This window comes from Amblyomma mixtum, chromosome 3, assembly GCF_055824585.1.
Source record: "Amblyomma mixtum isolate Tamu chromosome 3, ASM5582458v1, whole genome shotgun sequence".
Taxonomy (NCBI): Eukaryota; Metazoa; Arthropoda; class Arachnida; order Ixodida; family Ixodidae; genus Amblyomma; species Amblyomma mixtum.
The window spans coordinates 161712343-161733525 of record NC_143014.1 but is presented as its reverse complement, the minus strand read 5'-3'; the positions used below and the strand labels follow the sequence as shown (position 1 = coordinate 161733525).

At 42.8% G+C, this 21183-nt stretch overlaps 2 protein-coding genes across 8 annotated transcripts in view; both read left to right on the top strand.

The window, feature by feature from the left end:
- The window catches only part of vir (VIR_N domain-containing protein), a 234002-nt gene extending 229183 nt beyond the window's left edge, over positions 1-4819 (top strand). For all 7 annotated transcript variants that reach the window (XM_089581727.1, XM_089581720.1, XM_089581721.1 and 4 more), the window contains one exon: positions 4597-4819. The gene's annotated coding sequence lies outside the window, so the exon portion shown is untranslated. The remainder of the gene's footprint in view (positions 1-4596) is intronic.
- A 4159-nt stretch (positions 4820-8978) lies between these two features.
- PIG-U (phosphatidylinositol glycan anchor biosynthesis class U) overlaps positions 8979-21183 on the top strand; it is a 34673-nt gene continuing 22468 nt past the window's right edge. The window contains exons 1-6 of the mRNA XM_089581719.1: positions 8979-9166; positions 9633-9697; positions 9780-9854; positions 10326-10388; positions 13238-13335; positions 13441-13541. Of these exons, the coding sequence (XP_089437845.1) occupies positions 9034-9166; positions 9633-9697; positions 9780-9854; positions 10326-10388; positions 13238-13335; positions 13441-13541 (535 nt within the window). The 5' untranslated portion in view covers positions 8979-9033. The remainder of the gene's footprint in view (positions 9167-9632; positions 9698-9779; positions 9855-10325; positions 10389-13237; positions 13336-13440; positions 13542-21183) is intronic.

Below are 21183 nucleotides of genomic sequence, written 5' to 3'. Positions count from 1 at the left end.
CCGATGAGCGGTTGTGTAATACTGTGGTTTCTTTGTCTGAGCTTTCTTTCCTGCACTGTTGAGACCTGTGCTTTGTATTATTTTCTGTTTATTGCCGATGAGCGGTTGTTCATTATTGTGACTTTTATCTCTGAGCTTTTGCCTGAGACTTTGACACTTGTACTTGTAATTTTCCTTTTTTTTGTATTCATATACCCACCCTGCTAAAATCCCTTGTGGGATTGAAGATTTCATAAATAAATAAATTAATAATTAATTAATTAACTTTAAAAAGGCAAGAGCAGAAGCCTGAAGTGTCTGCCACAGTGCCAGAGAAACTTCTTGGCAAAGCTACATGTCGTCAGTTAACAGCTCAACCACATCAAAACAAATGTGGGGAAAAGTTCAAGAGGTAAATGGCAGCTACTCCCCATTCACAATTTCGTTTTTGGCAGCTCCCAGTGTACAGACAAGTCTAGAAGAACAGGCAGATATTTTAGGTGAATATTTTTCTGCAGTTTCCTGTTCATCCCACTATACACAGATTCTTTTCTAAAATACAAAAACAGCAGAGAAGCCAAGACTGCCAACAGGTTGTGGTACAAATGAACCCTACTGTACCATAATTTAATTGCAGTTCAAGAAATCCATGCAGTACTTGCCACCGGTAAGCAGACTGTACCCGGCCCAGGCCAAATATATTGCCAAATGCTAGCCCATTTCTCTGAACGCGTCCTAGAGGCACTTTGAGGATTCTTTAGTTTGGGTATGGGGGAAAATACTCTGAGCTTGGAAAAAAGTTAATATTGTACTGTTTCTTAAACCCGGGAAGCCACCTACCTCACCTAGCAGTTATAGACCCAAAGCCCTTACCAGTTGTCTCTCCACATCCTTTGAAAGTGTCCTGAATATAAAATTAACTTTTGTCCTTCAATCCTGTGAACTTCTTGACAGCCATCAGTGTGGTTTTAAAAAAGGGATGCTCCACTACAGATCACCTAGTTCGTCTTGAAAATACTGTCCGAGAAGATTTTATTCACAAACAACACTGTCTGTCTTGCTGTCTTTTTCAGTTTAGAGAAGGCATATGACACAACCTGGAGGTTCGTGATTGTTTAGGACATAGCTGAGCTTGGCATCCGCAGCAGATGTTGAACTGCTTAAAAGACTTTTTATCTAACCGCTCATTCCATGTGCACCTAGGTTGAACCCTGACGAGGAATTTCATCCAGGGAAATGGAGTACCTCAGGGTTGTATTTTAAACACAACACTCTTTGTTGTAAAGATGAACTGTCTTAGTAAAATAACCCTAGGTCCGTTATGTATTCAGTCTATGTAAACTATCTCTGGATAGCTTTCATATCATCCAACATATCAACATGCAAAAGACAAATACAGTTAACAATAAAATAAACTGGCAACATGGGCAGACAGAAATGGTTTCCAGTCTTCTCCGCAGAAAACAATGGCAATTCTTTTCTCACTCCAACAAAGCTTACAGGCAGATCCCACCCTACACCTGAACGAAACAGAGTTAACTGTAAAAAACGAACATAAATTTCTAGGCATAACATTTGACAGAAAACTCACTTTCCTGCCTCACATAAACACACTGAAAAAGAAAGCCTCCCAATCCCTGAACATACTCAAAGTACTGTCACAAAAACGCTGGGGGGCCGATAAGACATGTCTCTTACAAATTTACCACTCTGTAATAACATTCTACCCTGGATTATGGATGTATAATGTATGGGTCAACAAGACCATTGTACCTTAAACAACTGGATCCCGAACATAATTTAGGTTTGCGTCTTTCCACTGGTGCATACAGGACGTTGCCCATAAACAATCTTTATGTAGAAACTAACGAACCATCACTTACAGACAGAAAAGAACCATGCTCACGTCGGTGTGCAGCTGCTCGTCATTGAGTTTGGACGTGCGTCGGGCAGCTACCTATTATCAATGTCCCTACTGCTGCGGGGAGTGCAGGCTTCCTCACAAATACTTCTGCAGCAGCGGTTCTAATACTGTCGCATTCCACTTTTAATGTGACTTAAGCATCCCCATAATTTTTTCTTGCCGAAGCTTTGTCATTTGATGTAGGTGTCACTCGTTGCATTATCATTGACTGCAATCGTCCCTGATCTTGAACCTCTTTTCTGATGCTAAGTTGGAGCTTGTGTTGGTTGCAATGTTTGGGTGCACATCAACAGGGCTGAAGTACACTCTTGTCTCACTGCCAAATGGCATGTCCATTTGGATCTTTTATTGAACATTTTGAACATGAATACTGCCACATTTTGATGAGTTCATGCTCAGCAGCATGGAATAGCCACTGAGCCACTGCAGTAGGTATTGATTTTGTTCAATTTTTTTGGCTCATTTGATGGGGTTTTATGAGAACAAAGAATAACTGCGCAAAAAGGGCGGGACAGGAGAGAAGAACCACCACACGGGTGTGGTTCTTCTTCTTTCTTGTCCCGTCCTTTTTGTGCAGTTATTCTTTGTTCTCATAATGTCGTACCAACTAGCCCCTTACCGCACTCTTCTTGATGGGGTTGCCTTGTTTATTTCATTTTTTTAAAAAGCTTGTGAAGATGAAACTGCCTTTGCCTTGTTCATGTGTTCTACTGTTTCCAAAGAACTCCAACTATGAGAAAAGCATTCAGTGCATTAACGAAGTATCAAAAAATCATAAATGTGTGCAGTGAAGAATAAAATGGCATTTTCTGCACTTTTTTTTTAATTAATGCTAAAAGGGTTGTGGTGGCCAGTGTTTTAAGGGTCCTTGCCACAACTGGCGTTGCCCATGTTCTGCAGTGTGTATGTACAGGGTCAGTCGGGCAGTTACAACACGCCCGAAGCTCAAGATATCTGTAGAGGGTAGAAGAAGTATCATTCTAAACTTTGAGAACCTTGATAGCTTTATCGGCATCTTAAGTGCCAGAATATATCGAAGAAAAGCAGACCTTGTGGCCTGGGAACTTTTGACCAACATTATGTTTGCAGTGGTCATGTTCAGGCATATAAAAAAAACTGCAAATCGCTGATTGTACGACGCACCAGCGGTTATATTGCAGTTTTTTTTTTTTTTTTCATGCCTCACGCGACTTTACATGTCACAGCTATCGTTCAGTTGTTGAAATCAAAACAGCATGTGAGGAAACTCAAGTGTAAGTTTTTTGCGGTCATAGGCGAATACAGTCAAACCTCGTTATAGTGGGCAGGTAAAAAAAAAAAAAGTTTGATATAGCCGAAAGTCATAGCCAGTTAAAGGCTGGTGGCTGGGAGGGACCTTTTCAGAAGCTTTAGCAGTGTTTCTATGCCTCCCGTGGAAATTCCAGAAGCCACAAAAAGCTGAGCTCTAAACATTAGTTAGATTCTTTCCTGCACAGCACACAGTGATGGCAGGTAAAACGTCGGCAAGGGTGGCTTCAGTGAATTCCAGTGGTGTCGCGTGAGAAACAGGACTCCGTAACTAAAGTTATCGCCATTTTCACCTCCCCCTTCAGCATGCTGCTGGTTCCAGGGCACTATTGATGGGTGCGAGAGGCGCAAACAGGTGCCCACCGCCTGGCTACTAGCTGTTCACGCCACTATAGCTTCCGTGGTGCTGTTGGTACGAGTGAGGTAAAGCGGGAAGGAACGCTTGGCACATCACCATCAGTCACTTGTGTAATGAGGCAAAACCTGCCCCTTGCATCCGAGTGGGCACAGCTTGGTGCTCAGCAGTTTGATATATGCGTTTTGCGGTCAACCGCATTTGATATATAAAGTTAGAATTGCATGTGTTCTGTCAAAGATATTCCAGAACAGTTCAGTATAGCCAATAATTTGCAATATTCATGTTTGTTATGCCAAGGTTTAACTGTACTGTATGGTAGATCCATATATTTTAATGTCTTATGCATCATTACAGAGAAGAAAACGTACAACTAAAATTAGGTGCAAATAGTCCCTTGACCCTTTCAGGCACCATTTTTGTTTTCATAGAAAACATTTTTTCACCTTATTTGTATATTCGTACCACAAGAAGGACACTTTGTTAGTTTTCCAGCACAAAATACCAGGGGGGCAAAAATTTTATATCAGTGTTCAAAGTATCACACAGATTGTCACAGCAGTTGCAAATAGTAACATAGAAGTGCCAGGATTTGTCAGGTAAACACCTGAGGGATCGGCAGAACGTTCTGTTTCGAAGATGCACACTGACGCAGAAATTGAGAAAAAGTATTTTTGATTTTATTGCTGGTGGCAAAATCTTGCCTGCATAAAAATGGTGAACAATGTGCTACCCAGCTAGCTGTTTTGTAAAATATTGTTTACTGTGTTCACTACATGGCGTATAAAAAGAAAACTTATTTTTGGGCAAGAATGATGCTGAATTCTCCTGTAACAAATATATCACTGCTAAGTGCAGCAAACTCTTGGATAAAGCTGGAGTTCACTGTGTACAAAGTGCCTGAAAGGGATAAATGCTGAAGTTCTTTTCGTCAGCTTTAAATTTAGGAGACTCAGACACTTTGGCAAAAAAGAAAAATGTTTGAGGAAGTAATCTTGCACACTGTATAAACTGTTACCACTCCTTCTTTCTTTTTTGTGTGTTTTTGCAGGAAAGCCTCTTCATTTGCATTATTTCATCACAATCAAGATAATTGCATGCTGGAACGACATCCTCATTCTTCCATGTGATGCAAGACCCAATTGGCTTTTAAAACAGCTATATTCCAAGACAAGTGATTTCTTTGTACAGTGTGAATTTTTTTTTGCTTTTTTCTTGTCATGTTTGTTTATTGTGAAAATGATTGTGTGTGAAATAAAAGATTGGCTTACGAATTGTTTGCCTTCTATGTCACTTTTTGGGGTATCACCAGTACAAGCTCATATTGCATTTTAGCCATAAGGGGGGGATCCCACATTTGCGCAGCCACTGGCCATTTTTCAGAATGCTTGCACAATCGCTGTAGTCCTTCTGCTTATGATAGGTAAACAAGTTTTAGCTCATTAAAAAGATAGATGTATGTTTTGGTCTTTGTCTATTTTAGAGTGCCGCTTCCAAATAATCCAATGGAGCCAAAACCGCTCAGTCAGTATCGAGATTATAATTTTTTGTAAACGCTGCTGAAGCCGCCCCCCCCCCCCCCCCCTTTTTTTTTTGTTGCAGTAGTTTTTCAATAAAACTTGCTGCAAGTAGACAAGTCAAACAAAAGTACTGTTTTATGCACTACATTTCTTACCCACTGCACTTGTGCCAACAATTATTGCTATTAACAATGCATACCATTGAAGCATCTGTCTTTTTAATGAGCTAAAACTTGTTTTTCTGTCATAAGCAAAACTACAGCGATCGCACAGGCATAAAAAATGGCCAGTGGCTGCGAAAGCATGGGACCCTTGCGTTACAGGGACGCAGAGGACAAATTGAGGTGGCCTGTCTCAATAATTACTGCATTACTGCGCTTTAATGACAAAGAGGCTACCTTCGCTACAATGGAGTTTTTATAAGCCAGTAAAAATAATCAAATGCAGGTATCGTCTCTATCAGGAATTTTTTTTTCAGCAAGCCGTGAAGACATCAAGGTAGTTTCTTCACACATCTCTCTGAGGCTAGACTTTATTGCCATTCTATTCTTAATGGTGATCACGGAGTCTTTGTCAATCTTGCCCTCATGAATTGAGTGGTGGAAAAACAAGGTCCATTATTAATTTTAATTTTCTTGCTAATAAATGTTCCTTCTGAGCCGCAAAGAGCCAAACAATTTTTACTTGGAATAAAGATTGTAGTGACTTACTTATTGGTCCTTGAAGTAGTAGGATGATTAAAACAAGGTTTAATTTCTTTTCGGAACATTTGATTTCAGCCGCATCTTCCTATTCGTAACGTGCTTTCACAAGGACTACTGGGAGTCTTTTTTTTTTTTTTACTTTTTGGTCCTTCAAGCAGTAGGATGTTTAAAACAAAGTTTAGTTTCTTTTCGGAACATTTGATTTCAGCTGCATCTTGCTTTGGTAGTGCACTGTGTATATTTCATCTCTCTAGCTGCCGCAGTGGCTCAGTCATAGAGTTTCTTACTATTACCTAGTAGGAAAGCTGGTGCCCGTCTGTGGGAGTTTGCATAGAGCTCCCTCAAGACCAGCCACCATGGGCGCTCGAAGCATCATGGGCCGGTGAGCTACCACTACCGACTGCAGAACCACAACTTTTGGCCAAAAAATAATGCAAAAATAAACATTGTTCGATAATCAAGAATGCCCTAACATTCAATATCCTGTCTTTAAATTGCAATAAATAAGCTGAAAAGCATGCAAATGCAAAGTTTGCCCAAAATAAGAGATGGCTAGCTCTCCTATAAAGAACCTGCAGTGCCCAGGGGGCACGACTAAATCTAGGGTGCCTCGATGCCAGCGCTGGCATCGAGGCACCCTAACTAAATCTAAAGTCACTTTAACTAAATCTGACACCCAGCACCATCTGGTTTTAAAATGAGTAATCGCATAGCAGGACGTAGCAGACGAGCCGGTGGGGCGTGGCTGGCGTTGTCATTGGCTCCTCGGCTTTCTGTTGCGTTTGTAGACTTTCTCTCTCAGCTTTACTTTTACAAACTGCAAAAGCTTAGCTTTTTGAGATTAGTTAAGCAACACGACTTGATCGCCGCAACTTCCTGCAATGTCGATATTGGCCGTGCTGTAACTGCATTGCGGGAAGCATGCCACTGTTGATGTTACACTAGGGGTTTCGATGTAAAACTCGTGTTTAGTTGTTGTTTTTTTTTTCTGCTCCGGTTTGGTTGAGAATGGCAGAAGCGTTTGCACAGCAAATTATGTGCACGCCCCTAATGAAATGCTCTCAAGCAAACAAGCTTCGTGCCAATGCTCCTGGTTAACATCTACCCTATGTGAGCTTCTGTGGCCTACATGCAATACGCACAGTAAACCTGTTTAACATTTGTTTTCTGTGCATTTGAATAACTGCGCAAGTATCTTAACCAGCGCAAAAGCTGTCCACTTTGGTTACACCTCGCGCATCATAACTTATAACACATGCAGCTGTGTGTGAGAGCGAACCAATGCAAACATATCTGGGCGTGAAGCGAATCATATATATAATGCACCTGCAAAGCTTGTTTGGAGAGTGCTGCAAGCATGCCGCCGCTGAGACACCACTGCCATGATTCACGACAATGCAAGCTACCCTCAAAAAACGCAGGCGTGAGGACGACACAGTGACCATCTAGCTGTGACAGATTAGTCGGCTGAGTATGTGCTCTCAATTTTTAGGAGTAAAATATTATTCAACATCGGAAGTTGCTTCATTCAGTATCATGAAATGAAATAGTGATTCAGAGAAAACAAGAAAATCAAGTTGCCCTGTATCGCTTGTAGTGCTATGCGAAATGTACGGCCTGTATAGCATATTAGCAACAAGCCAATTGTTAGCAACTTGACGTTTGCGATGACACCAACATTCGTCCCTTGCCCTTTTAATACAGCTGCGACGGTCAAAAATCAGTGCACTGAGCAAAGCAAAGTGCCATCTGGAAGCAGAGCACAGTTAAATGCAGAAAAAATGTTTCTGTGTTCGATGCAAAATGTATGAAGTTATGTAATCACTGGAAATTGGCATGTATACTAAAACAAACACCGCATGAAATCAACCAAAATTTTGGCATGGGCTAGTCGGTGGTGGCTCACATTGGTTAGCCCCGCCTTTGTGCTTTTAGGTTTCCCTTCGCTGGGTGCCTTGTTTTCTCGTAATGTTTTCTCTCAGTTGCTTTTACTACGTTTTTTAGATTTTTACTTCTATTGTTATGGGGGGGGGGGGGTAGTCTCCTGGGGTGTTATTTCGTTGTTTTGTTTTCATGCGTTTGACTCTGCATTTGCTACGCATAATGACTTCCGTGTCTCAGCCTTTGATACGATATGAGTTCCTGTTCTATTGTTTTTCATGATTCATATCTTTTTTAGCTGTATGCACATGCCTTCCCGTGATTTTCGGGCTGTATGTTGTTCACGCCCTCTGTGATAACCGTGGTTTTGATGCTGGTTATACTGCGATTCATTACCTTCTTGGACATGTGATAACCTGTCTGTATTTAAAGCTCTGCCGTTTTCAATAAAATTTCAGTCGTTCAGCGCCAGTCCTCTTGTTTGTGTCTTCTCTGCTGTCCCTGTGGCGCGCCATTTGACGGCTCTTCTCGTTCTTCTCTCATACAGAGAAAGCGTTTCGAAAGCGTTTCAAGAGCGGCTTCAAAAAAAAAAAATTTTGACGTAACCGCCTCTCCTGAATTTTTTCCTTCCTCCATGCCGTTAGCGGAGAGGGGGAGCCTAAATATTGCAACATATTTGCGCCTTGAAAGGAAGACACTCCCGAGGCCAGCTAAGGGTCTCAGTAAATCAGAGGAATGTCACCTTCGCAGGCTACAAACTATGTCTTTCAATAATCCAGCTACGCTTCACGCCATTGAGCCAGAGTCCTTTTCGGCACAGTGGAAATTTTGTGGCCAGAAGGCTAACTTGTACCATATGGTATGGGCTTGTCAGAAAAATGACAGCATTGTCATCATAAATCAGCCAACGCGGAAGGGCTGGGAGGCGGCCCTGTCCAGCTCGGACCTCGAGAAACAACGAGCCCTCGTCGCCAGAGCACGGGCAGCGGCTTTTACCAACGGCGGACCCGATCAGCCTTCCCTTCAACTAAGGCATTGTGGCTTTAATAAACGTTTTCATCATCATCATCTTCCTCCTACAAGGGAGGGACCTTGGAGGAGTTACGGGAGGGACCAAGGGAGGGACCATGAAGTTCTTTCCTTCCTCCATGGGAGGGACAGATGCCATGGTTGACGCGGTGGAAACCAACGTTGGTGGAAACAACCAAGCGTCGGCTGACGTTGTGGAGAGAAATTTCTATGAAGGCTAGGAAGACTGTAAGGCCTCCTACAGAATAGGCTGCACTTGCGGAGTTTTTTTTTTTTTCTTAAGAACCGTGTGGTACAAAAGGAAAGCCGGGAAAGCCACATATCCAAATCCAAATCCAAAAGTTGTAAACAAACATGGCGTTGGTTTCGAGTGGGCTGATCCTTGTTTTGGGATTTATTTTGCGTCTAGGGCTCATCTACACACCTCTGGCGAAGCGTGTATCTGACAGGGTTGAAGTGTCAACGCCTATGAACTCATGGAGACGGGGTAATTGCTTTTTTTACTTTACCTGGCATTTTGTCGCGCTGCCGGCTCTTGGGTTGCTGTTTTGTTGCCAGAACGAGTGCTGAACTTCCTTGCTGTCAAATACGCCAGTGAGTGCACTTAAATACAGCATTGAGTCCAACTGAGCTTGTATTAGTCGTCAGCATCTGGAACGCAGGTCCTGTTAATTATGACTAAATGGTGCACTGCTGTGCTAGCCGTCTGATATTTGAATGAGAAAGAGCACATGGCACTTTGGAGCGCATGAAGACGGACCTGCCTTAGTTTCATTCTCAAAACTGCAAGTGCAGTCTCAGTAAAGGTTAAACGAAGTGTCGGAGTTGTTACGAAAACTTCAGCATTATCGCGCGACGTAACTGCGTCGACGACAAATGGGGAGTAGTCTTTGGAAGGGTGTATGTGCAGGAAGGCATGTGATGTGGGTTTTTATTCTCCCATTGATCTCTAGTCACGGAAGGGCTGTACCTTCATCGCATGCAACTTTCGCCCTACGATGGAGATATTTTCCACGAGGTAATTTAAATCTCTATGTGCTCCCAAACGGGAGCTTTCTACCATCTTGACAACGAAACCGATGGATTAACTATCATTGCAGCCACCTTTGTCCCTCATGGTGTACGACTACTTCACGAAAGCCTTTGACCAAGAGTGTCTTCCTCTTTTGTTCATTGTAAGTGGTGCCCTTTTTTTTTTTTATTGGTCAACGCATTCAATTCATAACCAAGCTGCTAGGTAAAGTCTTTAAGGTCAGCCCATACCCTGTAATTTCAGCAGAACGTTGTCTGAATTTATTGCGGCAGAATGGCTTTCCGTTCTTAATGACAGTGCTGTAATTTTGCATGTAATTTTTGCTGAATGGTCATTTTCCATTTTTTTCTGTCATTAGGCATGATCATTTTTCTTTTTGTCGATGACTTCCTGTCTTGTGAATAATTTGTAAATAGTGTAACGCCTTGTGTACTCGATGTGTTCTTCTCCATGAGTAAATGAGTAGAGTTGTGCCACAAAACCAGTTTACTACCTGCTAAACAGGCATACTGTGATTTGTGCCGAGAGTAAGAAACATGCTCCACTGATGTTTTGTTGGTTGCTTGGTGTAGAACAGAACGAGGAATGCTCATGCAAATATAATATCTTCTAGGCATGTGACTTGCTGACAGCCCTACTTCTGGCACTTGGCGCTAAAAAGTGTGGAAGCTATATGGTAAGTGCTCATTAGCCCATATAAAATGTTTTTTTTTCAGTTCTTCTATTTGTATTTAGAGTTTTCATTTTATTGTGTTGAAAAATTGCAGCAGTTACTACTTATAGCAGCTAAGGTTGTTGCTTGAGGTGGTATTCGCAAGCATTGGTGCCACTGTACACTGTGTGTTGTGCACCATATTTCTGGCCTCACCAGCAGAAAAAATGAGTGGATATCCAGGCAGCCAGTCCATCACAAGCCAGCACATGAAGTATTTGTACAGGTGCAGAATAGTCTTATGCACTAGGGTTCATTCCATTCATTGTTACCCTTAATGCCAAGTGGCTCTAGAGAGAGGAGTGGTTAAAATGGTTTATTGTGTATGCGTGTCTAACGTCCCGTAGAGACAGGCTACGAGGGGTGCCATAGTGAAGGGCTTTGGAAATTTCGACCACCTGCGGTTCTTTAACGTGCACTGGCATCGCACAGTACATGGGCCTGTAGAATTTCGTCTCCATCAAGTTCGACCGTTGCGGCCGGGATCGAACCCACATCTTTCGGTTAAGCAGCCGAGCGCCATAACCTATGAGCCACCGTGGCAGCAAAGTGGCTAAAAGAAAGGAACTAGTAATAATGACTTAGCAAAAGCAAGAATACCCATTGATTTGTCGCTGCTTTGTGACGCTCTCTTGGACGCCTGCCCTGTTCCTGCTGCACATATTCTCGCGACTGGCGACACTGACTTGCCGGCTTTCTCTTCTACTCTTGTGTCCCTGACTTGTGTGCTGCGCTCTCTGACACTACTGTCCTTTATACACAAGCTCTACTTTGTGCTGATCGCAAATCTGTACTGCTCCTGTATGTCATGTTCACAATTTCTGGTGGTTGTAGTGCTGTGTACATTGCAAAGCCGTTGCTTTTCACCAGCACTTTCCTACGGGGAGTATCACTTAGCACGGTTGCTGTCATCAATCCTGTCCACACTTCTGCTGTCATTGATGGCCCTGACGTGCCACACGTCAGTGCCCTTACTCTTCCCTAGAAGTTACTGACCCGAGAACCGCAGCGGTGGTCTAGTGGTTGAGCATCTGCCTCGCATGCGGGAGATGCGAGGTTCGATCCCCAGTGCCGCCGGGTACCCACCGGTGGTGATACAATGGGTAAAGCTTCCCCCGTCCTGTTGCTCAGCTTATTCAGGGTGAAATGCTTGAGAAATTGGTCGTTGACCTCACCCTGGCGCTGTTCCTCACATGGCGCTCTTTGGCCGCAGATGCCCTTGCGCCATAAAAATCAGTTACTGACCTGACCCCATCTGATGCTTTCTGTCGTTCCGTCAACGCCGGTCTACCGCTCCAACGCACCCAGCTCATCGCCTTGCCTCCTGCACAAATTGTTGGATGGGCTGAAGAAGTGTCGGCTGATCATGAGCAGTACCATGAAGAGTCAAGCTAGAAAGTGCATCAACCAGGCGACTGGGATGGAAGGTTACAAGACATTTTCGGAGCTCATCAGAGCTCTTACACAGATGATGAAGTCAGACACGGTTTGGGGATTTTTGGAGACTAACATTTTAAATGTGTCTTCCTCAGTCCCCTTGAGAATTCACTTGATTTTGCAACCTCACTCATAGATGGATTTAGGCATTTACACAAATCGATGGAACCTTTGATGTAACTTGTGAAGTTCTTGTCATTCTGCTGGGCTCCACTATGCAACCATTGTTCGGTGCAAAGTTTCTGGACAGTGGGGTGGCCGAAGACCGCAGTCAAGCTGGTTTTGAGGGCCACCCAGCTATAAAAACGGCCACATGATTTCGGAACCAAAAGTTGGGGACATCGGTTAATAAAAGAAAACATGACGTAGGTGAGCTTAACACCATCATCCATTTGTTATAGGCGCTCTTACATCCTTAGGAGACCAACCAGTCATCCATGTCACTGCCATCTGTGCCACTGAAGATGCATGGTACTGGAACATAGGACAGCAGTCTGAAGGGGCTGGCCAGGTTTGGTCGTGGTGTTGGTCATCGTGGTAGAGCCAGGTGTTACTGCGGAGCTGCAGGTTGAGAAGAGCCAGTGCCTCCACCAAGTGTAAAGAGGTGAATCAGACAATTAATATGGATGGCCACAATTTTCACTGAAATGTTGCTGCTCCGTAGGCCAGTGTTTCTGAGCGCTGGCCTGAGCCTCATCAGCTTAGTCTTCGTTCAGTTGTTCCTCTTCCATTGGCACTGGCCACTGGTGCTTGAAGTGCCAGCTGTCTTTCTTACAACGCCTAACAGTGCAGTGTTAGGTAATTTGGTTTTGGAAGTGCTGGCTTTGGCTGGATATCAGTTCTTGCACCTTTTGCTAAAACACTGTGCGAACACTACAAGGCACCTTGTGTGCAAGAAATGGCACTTCTGGCACCACGTGGTGCATTAGCGACTGTGAAGAAATGGAACTCATGGCCACTCATTGGTACTTCAGACAATGCCTTCATTCTGGTATGCTTACAGAAGCAAGCTTGTGGTTTTTTTGAAACCCCCTGACTTTGATTGATTTTCAAGTCTTGAGCTTTGTACTGGATACAGTTCTGTTCGATCCTCTAACAGTTCAGTATTACGTCATAGACTGGCTGCCTGTTTGGCTGCTGGTAGGGCGAGCAAGGTGGTGCACTACCCACCACAATGCACTATGCTGTTGACACTTGTGAAAACCATCTGTACTCATTGGTGTGTGGTAGTATGTATGGTTGCGACTCACTTGTGCTGTCAGTTTTTGTTCTGTTTTCCAGACAGGCTCGACACAGTGCTTTTGTACTACAGGTCCCTTAACCATCCCCCTCCCCCTTTTATTATTGCTGTTTATTCTGGCCATCACTGGTCAAAGGCTGAACAGGAGACCCAAGTCAAGAAGGCTAAAAGTGCTGAGCACATTGGACTGACTTTGGAGGCAGTGAATGCAATACCGAAACTTGTATTAACAGTGTAAGTACACAGTAGCACCATCAATTTACTCATTTTTTCTCATGAAAGCTCAGCAGTTGCTTTGGATTTTGTATAAAGATGATTCAAATACTGTTCTGTTTTCAGATACATGCTGTCTCCATACAGCTTACTGAACTGCATTGGTATGGCAACTACACTGTTTTCCAACCTTCTGATGGCATTGTTTTTTGCAAGCTTTGTTCATGGTGAGTGCTTTGTTTGGTCATTGATGTAGGCTGCCTTTTTGAATAAGTCGAGAGTGATCTTCACTATGGCTTAGCTATGGAATGATTTGCTTGGCATCGTTCGGAATGCTGCCACACTTTTTTCTTTGAGCTATTCCTACTTTAAATTTGTGTTTTATGATGGCCTTTTAATTATTGGCTGTTTAATTCAGCAAAATTTATTAACACTGCATCAACTCTGTACAGATTTGTATGGTCGCAACCATGTACACCTTTTATCAAAAATGTATAGATTACGTGGTTTGCTCCTGGGCCACATAGTGGGGCTTTTGTAGCGTAAGGGGAGACCCTAAGCTTTGGGGGGCCGAGGACGTTAGCTGCTTCTTTATCTTTTAGAGATTCAGAGCACTGGAAATACAAAATTACCTACACTGTATGGCTGAAAAGCAAACCATATGACCTGTAAATTTTTTTGACAAAGACTGTTCGTGGTTGCAAACTGGTTAAGAAAGTAGAATTTAAAATAGTGATATATGTTGGAATAACTGGCTGCTGGCCAGGCTCCTGTGTTAAAGCCATATGCTTGGGAGACATGCACGGCCGAAGAAAATGTGGTACTTGTCCCATCACTTGCCGCCTGAGTCTCTTTGTGCTATTATGTTTGACCTCTGGTTGCCTTGCTCTTATTGTATTAGCTGTCCGTGTCATTTCCTTGTGCTTTGAGTTTTGCGTTTAATGAACAGAATCAAAACATTAGCAGCAACCTGCTGCAGTGGCTCAATAGGTAGGGCACTCTGCTACTGAGCCGGCGGACCCGAGTTCAATCTCGGCCGTGGCGGCCACATTTCGATGGAGGCAAAACACAAAAAGGCACCAGTGTGCTGTGTGATGCCAGTGCACGTTAAAGAGCTCCGGGTGATCGAACTTAATCTGGAGTTGTCCAGTATGGTGTTCCTCATAGCCCATGTGCCACTTTGGGACGTCAGACCCCACAATTTATTATCTTTTGTACATTAGCTGCAGTCACTGTTTTGATGCTACTGATGCTTGCCTTTGTTCAGCAAGCATTTGTCTGCTGGTGCCTCTGCTCCTACTTATTACCTTATGTATTGATTGGGCTCCTTGAGGTTCATCATTTGTATAAAGAGTTATCGGTACTAGACTGAGGTGCAAAGAGAATATGCTGCTGATCACCTCAGCAGTATAATGATTACATTTGCATTTTGTTCTGGTGTGTAGCGCTCTTTGATACTGAATTTTGTTGTTGTCAGTACTGAAAAATGTTTTTTTTTTTCCATAGTAGTAGTAGTAGTAGTAGTGCAAGACCTTTATTCGGCCATAATTTACAAGCCGAGCATGTCGACCGCCTGGGCAACCAGAAGTCGCTGTTCTGTTGAACTAATGCTCTAGTGCTTTTTGTATGCTGCTGGACAGAACAGAACAATATGTAGTGCACGTGTTGAATGTCTGCGAAGGAGGCATTCAACACATGCTCCTATGTCGTGTTACTGTTGCAGTCATCATGAAGAGAATTGCTGCTTATAAATCGACGTGATATTGTGAGAATTGTGTTATATTGTGGGGGAAAATGAAAAAAACGAGGGCATGTATGGCAAGAGTATATCTTTTGTTTTGGAGTCTGCTTCAGTCTTTTTCTCGCTTTATGTTGTTTAGTAACATTGACAGTAGCATAGTGGGTGGGTATGTTGATCCACTGTAACTGTTTTTAGGGTAGCATAGTGTTTTTTGAAATGTTTATTGAACCAGTTGAAACATCTCTAACTACTTGAATTTGTTTATGACATAATTGCCTTTGCTGCATGTGTTTATTAGAATTATTAGCAGCTGGTGAAAGTTTGCTGAACCATGCAACTTCTTTTTTTTTAATGTTCTAATCAATCATGTCTTGATGCATGCAGCAAAAGTTATATTTACTCTTGTGAAGAGCCATTTTTATGGTGTTTATGGCAAAAGTACACTTCTAAGGGGCCTTGACAGACGTTTTGAACATGGTGAATACAAGACCTTTCTGTTAGATAATGAGACTGACATGTAGCTTGACTTTATATCTGTCAAAATTGTAGTGGTTTTTCTTTTAAGTAGACTCTCTGTTCACGCTTATGCACTGATCCTGACTTGTTTTTCATTGGTTGAAGCCATGGAGGCCGGTTTCTGTTGACGCAAGCACCAATTTCACTCTAGGGAAAAGAAACAAGTCACATGGTGCTGAATTGGCAGAGTTGAAGGATATTCATGTGCAGTACTATGCATTTGTACGCCTAAAAATGCTGAACAGAAAGTGCTGCGTGAGGAGGCATGTGTGTTTATGAAAAATTAACTATTTTTACATAGTACTGATTCTTTTTGCTTTTACTCTGTCAGCTTTGTCACAGCTTTCAAATGGTACTTGTTTACTTTTCTGCCTTCTAGAACTCAGTCTTCAAAAATTTTGCCTTCGATAGCTTTCAGCTTTTTTTCATTCATTGTTAGTAATGATGGGGTGCATGTCTGTCGTTTCATCCTGGAATAATTTTGGAAGGTCCAGGTTTCATCAAAACTGATACCCTTTTGAAAAGATTTGGGCCCATCTCAGATTGCTGCAGAATGTCGGCGCAAATTTTCTTGAGGCACTCTTCACTCAGGTATAATCCAAAACCTCAGGAGCCTTACTGGCACAAATTCTTTTCATTCTGAGGTCCCCACACATTATTCTTCATGCAGTATCTTTGTAAGTGTTCCAGCCTTAATTCACTGAGTTGTCATCTGTTTGAACCGTCGGCCGTTTTAAGGCGAAAGCCTTATATGGGTCATCAGCAACTGAACGCGGTGTTGTCTGGTGTCCAGGAAAAGTGCTACCAAAACCCCCAACACATCATCAGCAAAGAAAAATAATTTTTTTTCTGAGGGCGCGGGTAATTGAACCAAGGACCTTCAGATTGCAAAGCGAGCACGCAACCCATAGGCTACATAACTGCGTTGTTTCATGGCGAATAAAGGTGAACGTAGTGTATGTGTTGCTTTGCAACTGTAAGCTGATGGTAGTTCTGTCATTAGAAAGGAAGAAAAATATATGAATTAAAAAATTAATGCTTTCGCCTTTAAAACACGGAAGTACTCTTAAGTGCCCTCGATATATTTTTTTCCTCATTCCCTTCAGTTTTCAAATAGAAGGTTGTCCAGGGCATTTTCAAACTTTTACAATCTTGCATCCTTCATTGAATCTTGTGCCATGTAGATATGCCCACAAGATATTCAATCTACACTGTGAGCTTTTAAGCAAATCCTTTTGGTTTTTTATTCAGTTTCACTAAAACCTTCAGATTGGTGCATTATTTTTAATCCTTTTAGGCACTAGGTGTGCAGTTGTCTACTAACCTAATTCACAGCTTTTTTTCTGAGAGTGTACTATGTCTAGTGGTGATTTTATTTTCAAACGAATCCAACACTGTACTTATTGTAACTTTGAGGTTTCCTCATGTAATCTAGTAAACTTGGTAAATGATGTTTCTCTAAATAATGAGCTTTAACATAGCCTCATTGACCAATTTTATCAGTCCATTTTGCTGCCGCAGTGGCTGAGTTGTTATAGTGCTTGACTGCTGACCTGAAAGACGCGGGTTTGATCTCTGCCGCAGTAGTCAAATTTCGATGGAGGTGAAATTCTACAGGCCCGTGTACTGTGCGAAGTCAGTGCACGTTAAAGGACCCCAGGTGGTCGAAATTTCCGGAGCCCTTCACTACGGCGTCCCTCCTAGCCTGAGACGCTTTGGGACATTAAACCCCCATAAACCATCACTCCATTTTATTCTGGATGTCTCACATTGCAGAGATTTAGCACAGCGGAGTTGTACTAGTGGAAACACATACCAGATTACCGTATAAGCCTATTATGCACATGCAGTGGCAGGCGCGCGGCCAGGTGGGACCACTGTGCGGGCACAGCAGGCATACAGTAATCCGATATACATTCCCATTAGTACATCTCCGCTATGCTAAATCTTTGTTGCTGTGAAAAAGATTGGCAATTGCATTGTTCCCCAAATGCAAGTTGTCAGGAGCTTGTGACAGTTTTGCAACCATTGTCATGCTTTTTGCACAATTGTGTGCATACTTGTAGAAAATTAATGGGGGCGTTCTGTGTTTTAAAACAAACTAATGGCTTTCTTTGGGCGGGAGAAAAATTTTTTTCTTCAGAAATAACTAGCAGTGTTTGAAAGGGTTGAACTTCGTGTTTTTCTAGGATACAACAGTCAACCCAGCTGCTTAAAATGATGTCTCACAATCAGTTGAACTGGTGAGAGTGCTGCTGTCTGTCATGAGTTCAGATATGTTCTGGGTCACCACCCATGCATTCGAGATCAGTTCCGCCTGCTTTGTCTAAAAGGTAAAAACACAGTATATGTAATAAACCTCTTAAATTGGCCCACAAGTTAGATTACATGCTAAGGAACATCTGAGCTATATATAGACGCTTTGCAGCGCGAGAGCACAAGCGCCACCATATTTGATCACGGGACCTTTCTTTCATTGCCGGCCTTCGGGCCTTCTTTCGACGGCTGCCAGTGCACTGCCACCGTGCTGCAAGTGCTGTTTTGGCTCTCGCTGTGGATAACGAGCTGGCAGAAAGCTTAAAAGCATTGTGTGGATGTTTTATTAGCCACCTGTTTTTTTCGTCTCCTTCTGACTGCTCGGATCGGCTCGAACGAATGTGTTGACAAACCAGTCAGCCATAAGCACGTTTTTATTTTCTTAGTGAAGTTAGCATCTAGCGCTCTTTGCAGCCCACATAATTTTTTTGTCAAACTGCACTGGTGAAAACCGCAGAATTGTCAGCAAGCCTGCCTTTCTTGACCAGTATTTGTACCGAAAGGAATGATATTGTGTAAAGACTTAAGAATGTTCACTGCTCAGAATTAACACTGTGTACAAGAGTTAAGACTAGATAGAGATGGGTGTCATCACCAGATGATTACGAAGATGTCATTTTATCCTTCACTATCGTTCCGGCTGAGTATGACTGTGCACATTGTTCAGAGGTCGGTTTAAGGAGTGATGCAGGTCTTGGAATAGCAAAAAATCGCGAAAAGGTCGATTCTTTGCAAAACAGTTTTTTGTACTTAATATACTTCAAATTATATCTCCGTAAACTATCGAATCTCAAAACGATCCCACAGTAGAAGCAAAATGAATGTTTTTAAAAGTCTTGCAGCTGAAAAATGAAACATGAGCTTTGAAATGACGTTCCACTTCGTGTCATCGCAATTCCAACGCCGCTCCTCATCCGTCGCCATTTCGCTCCCGTTTGAACGCTCGTTTTGCGTTCTTATGTTTGAAACCTTCCAAGGTGGCATCAGAGCAGGGCAGCTAATGCAACAGCCGTTCTCTGGCTACTCAGTTTCCTGCGACCCAGTAACTGCATGCAGACTTGATCTCTTCATCTTCGTTTATAATTTTACAAACATAGTCTTTACAGGCTTTTTCCCAGGTTTACCTTGGACATTTGAAATCAGCTTGGTATCAATTTATTCAGGGGGAGTACAGCTGTGCAGCGATGCTATTTTTACTCGCTTTTGTACCATTTTGTATGTTCTGTTGGCTTTTGCACAATTTTGTATGTTATGTTCATAGATTTCTTTACCTATGTATTTTCACTGAGGCAAGCGTAAGAACAGCATCACCGCACAAAGTGCATCTTGCGTGATGCAGTTCTGTAAATATTTCCAATGTCTTATAAATATTTTTTTCACAAACAACCTGTAACGAAGAACCCAATTAAAACCACAAAACTCCTTACAACTCATATTCGTGTTGAGGTATTCAAAATCTAATTATATATTTGGACTGTACATAAAAAAAGTACACTTTCGCAGAAATTATGATAAGGATTGTGCCGGAAAAAACTGGAGGGGGCATTTAAGCTCTGCCTTAATGGTATGACACGATAGTGTTAATGAGTTCATGCCCATATATGTGGAATTGGTCATTCTCGACTTTACATTCATAGATCCCTGGGAGTCCTCATACCACTCCTGGTGCAGCGTATAAGCGATGCGCCACTGCCCTGTGATGGCAAGTGCTGTCACCGGTGGTACTTGTGTGACCCATGTTGCTCTTACCAGGTGCAACCCCTCGTGGCCAATCGTTAACTTAACTGCCACCTGCCATGGTGGGCAGTTTGCTCACAATCCGGCTGCGATTTTTCAAGTGGTTACCAACATCGCCGCCAGACAATTTTTTCCGACATGGGGGTACTAGTACTCTCACATTAATGAATAAGATAGTTTTAAGACCCACGTCTCGCCTTGAGCGCTGTGCAGTGTTCTGCCTTGCTGTGGCGAAAGTAAGATCGAAAACTGCATGGAATTTTATGGTTTATGCGGTGTTTAACATCCCAAAGCGACTCAGGCTGTGAGGTAAGCCGTAGTGAAGGGCTCCAGAAATTTCGACCACCTGGGGTTCTTTAACGTGCATTGACATAGAACAGTACTTGGGCGTCTAGAATTTCGCCTCCATCGAAATTCGACTGCCATGGCTAGGATCGACCCCGTCTTTCAGGTCAGCAGCAGAGTGCCATAACCACTGAGCCACCGCGGCGGTGCACCAAATTTTAGTACCCGTAGATGAAGTTGACTGGAATCAACTAAAATATACAAAATCTTATTATTATTAGAAAATTCACCACTACCCTGTGCATATGTATAGTTACAAACGCATTCAATATATTAGGTTAGTGTTCTTGAGAGTGAGCATAGGGTTACAAGCATGCTACATTGCCCTGCTTTCTCTGCACAATGGCTTCGTCATGAATGAGTTCGCACTAATTACTCCAACAAGTTTCTTTTTAATACCCTACAACAAAAACGTGGTGACAATATGCCGGCACATTATATATTATTGCGGTGATCAAGATTACTAGCTCTGTCTCGCAGCTAATGCCGGCGCTGAAATAAGCTTTCGTGCGGGGCTTGTGACATGTTGGTCAATCTTTTAATGCGTGAGCATTGAGGGGGACATGTTGCAGAGAAAGTGAAGCCCTAGGAGTAAAAGCCCTAGGAGTAAAGCCCTGTCCACTGGATTGTGAGCAGACTACCCACTGTGGCAGGTAGCAGCTAAATTAATGCGAGGGGTTGCCTGGGAAGAGTAACCTAGGTCGCACAAGCCCCACCTATGGCAGCACCTGCCATCGCAGGGCAGTGGTGCATCACTTAACTGCTGCACCACTGCATCAAAAGTGGCATGAGGACTCCCAGCGATCTATGAATGTAGACTAGAGAATGACATGTCGCGGCATTAAAAAGATGGTGACGAGAATGAAGACACCAAGAATAAAAATAAAAATTATAAAGAAATTTGTGCATCGGCACCCCTGCGGCTTTCTTTTCTAAATGCGTGAACGGTTGCCGTTACGAGCTATACTGAATGACCACACACCGTGAACGGCTTTCACGCATTTAGAAAAGAAAAAAGCCTCAGGGGTGCAGAGGTACAATTTTTGATTGTAGATAACTAGCCTGATACCGATTGCCTTTGTAAAGTTTGTGCCATAGGCGGTTCCAATTGTGGTGTTCCTTTGTACTGAACAGAGATTGCAGTTTTGATAAAAGGTGTTTCAAGGCCTCTTTAAGCAGGCTTACTTCCCCAGCCAGAATTGTGCAATTTTGCA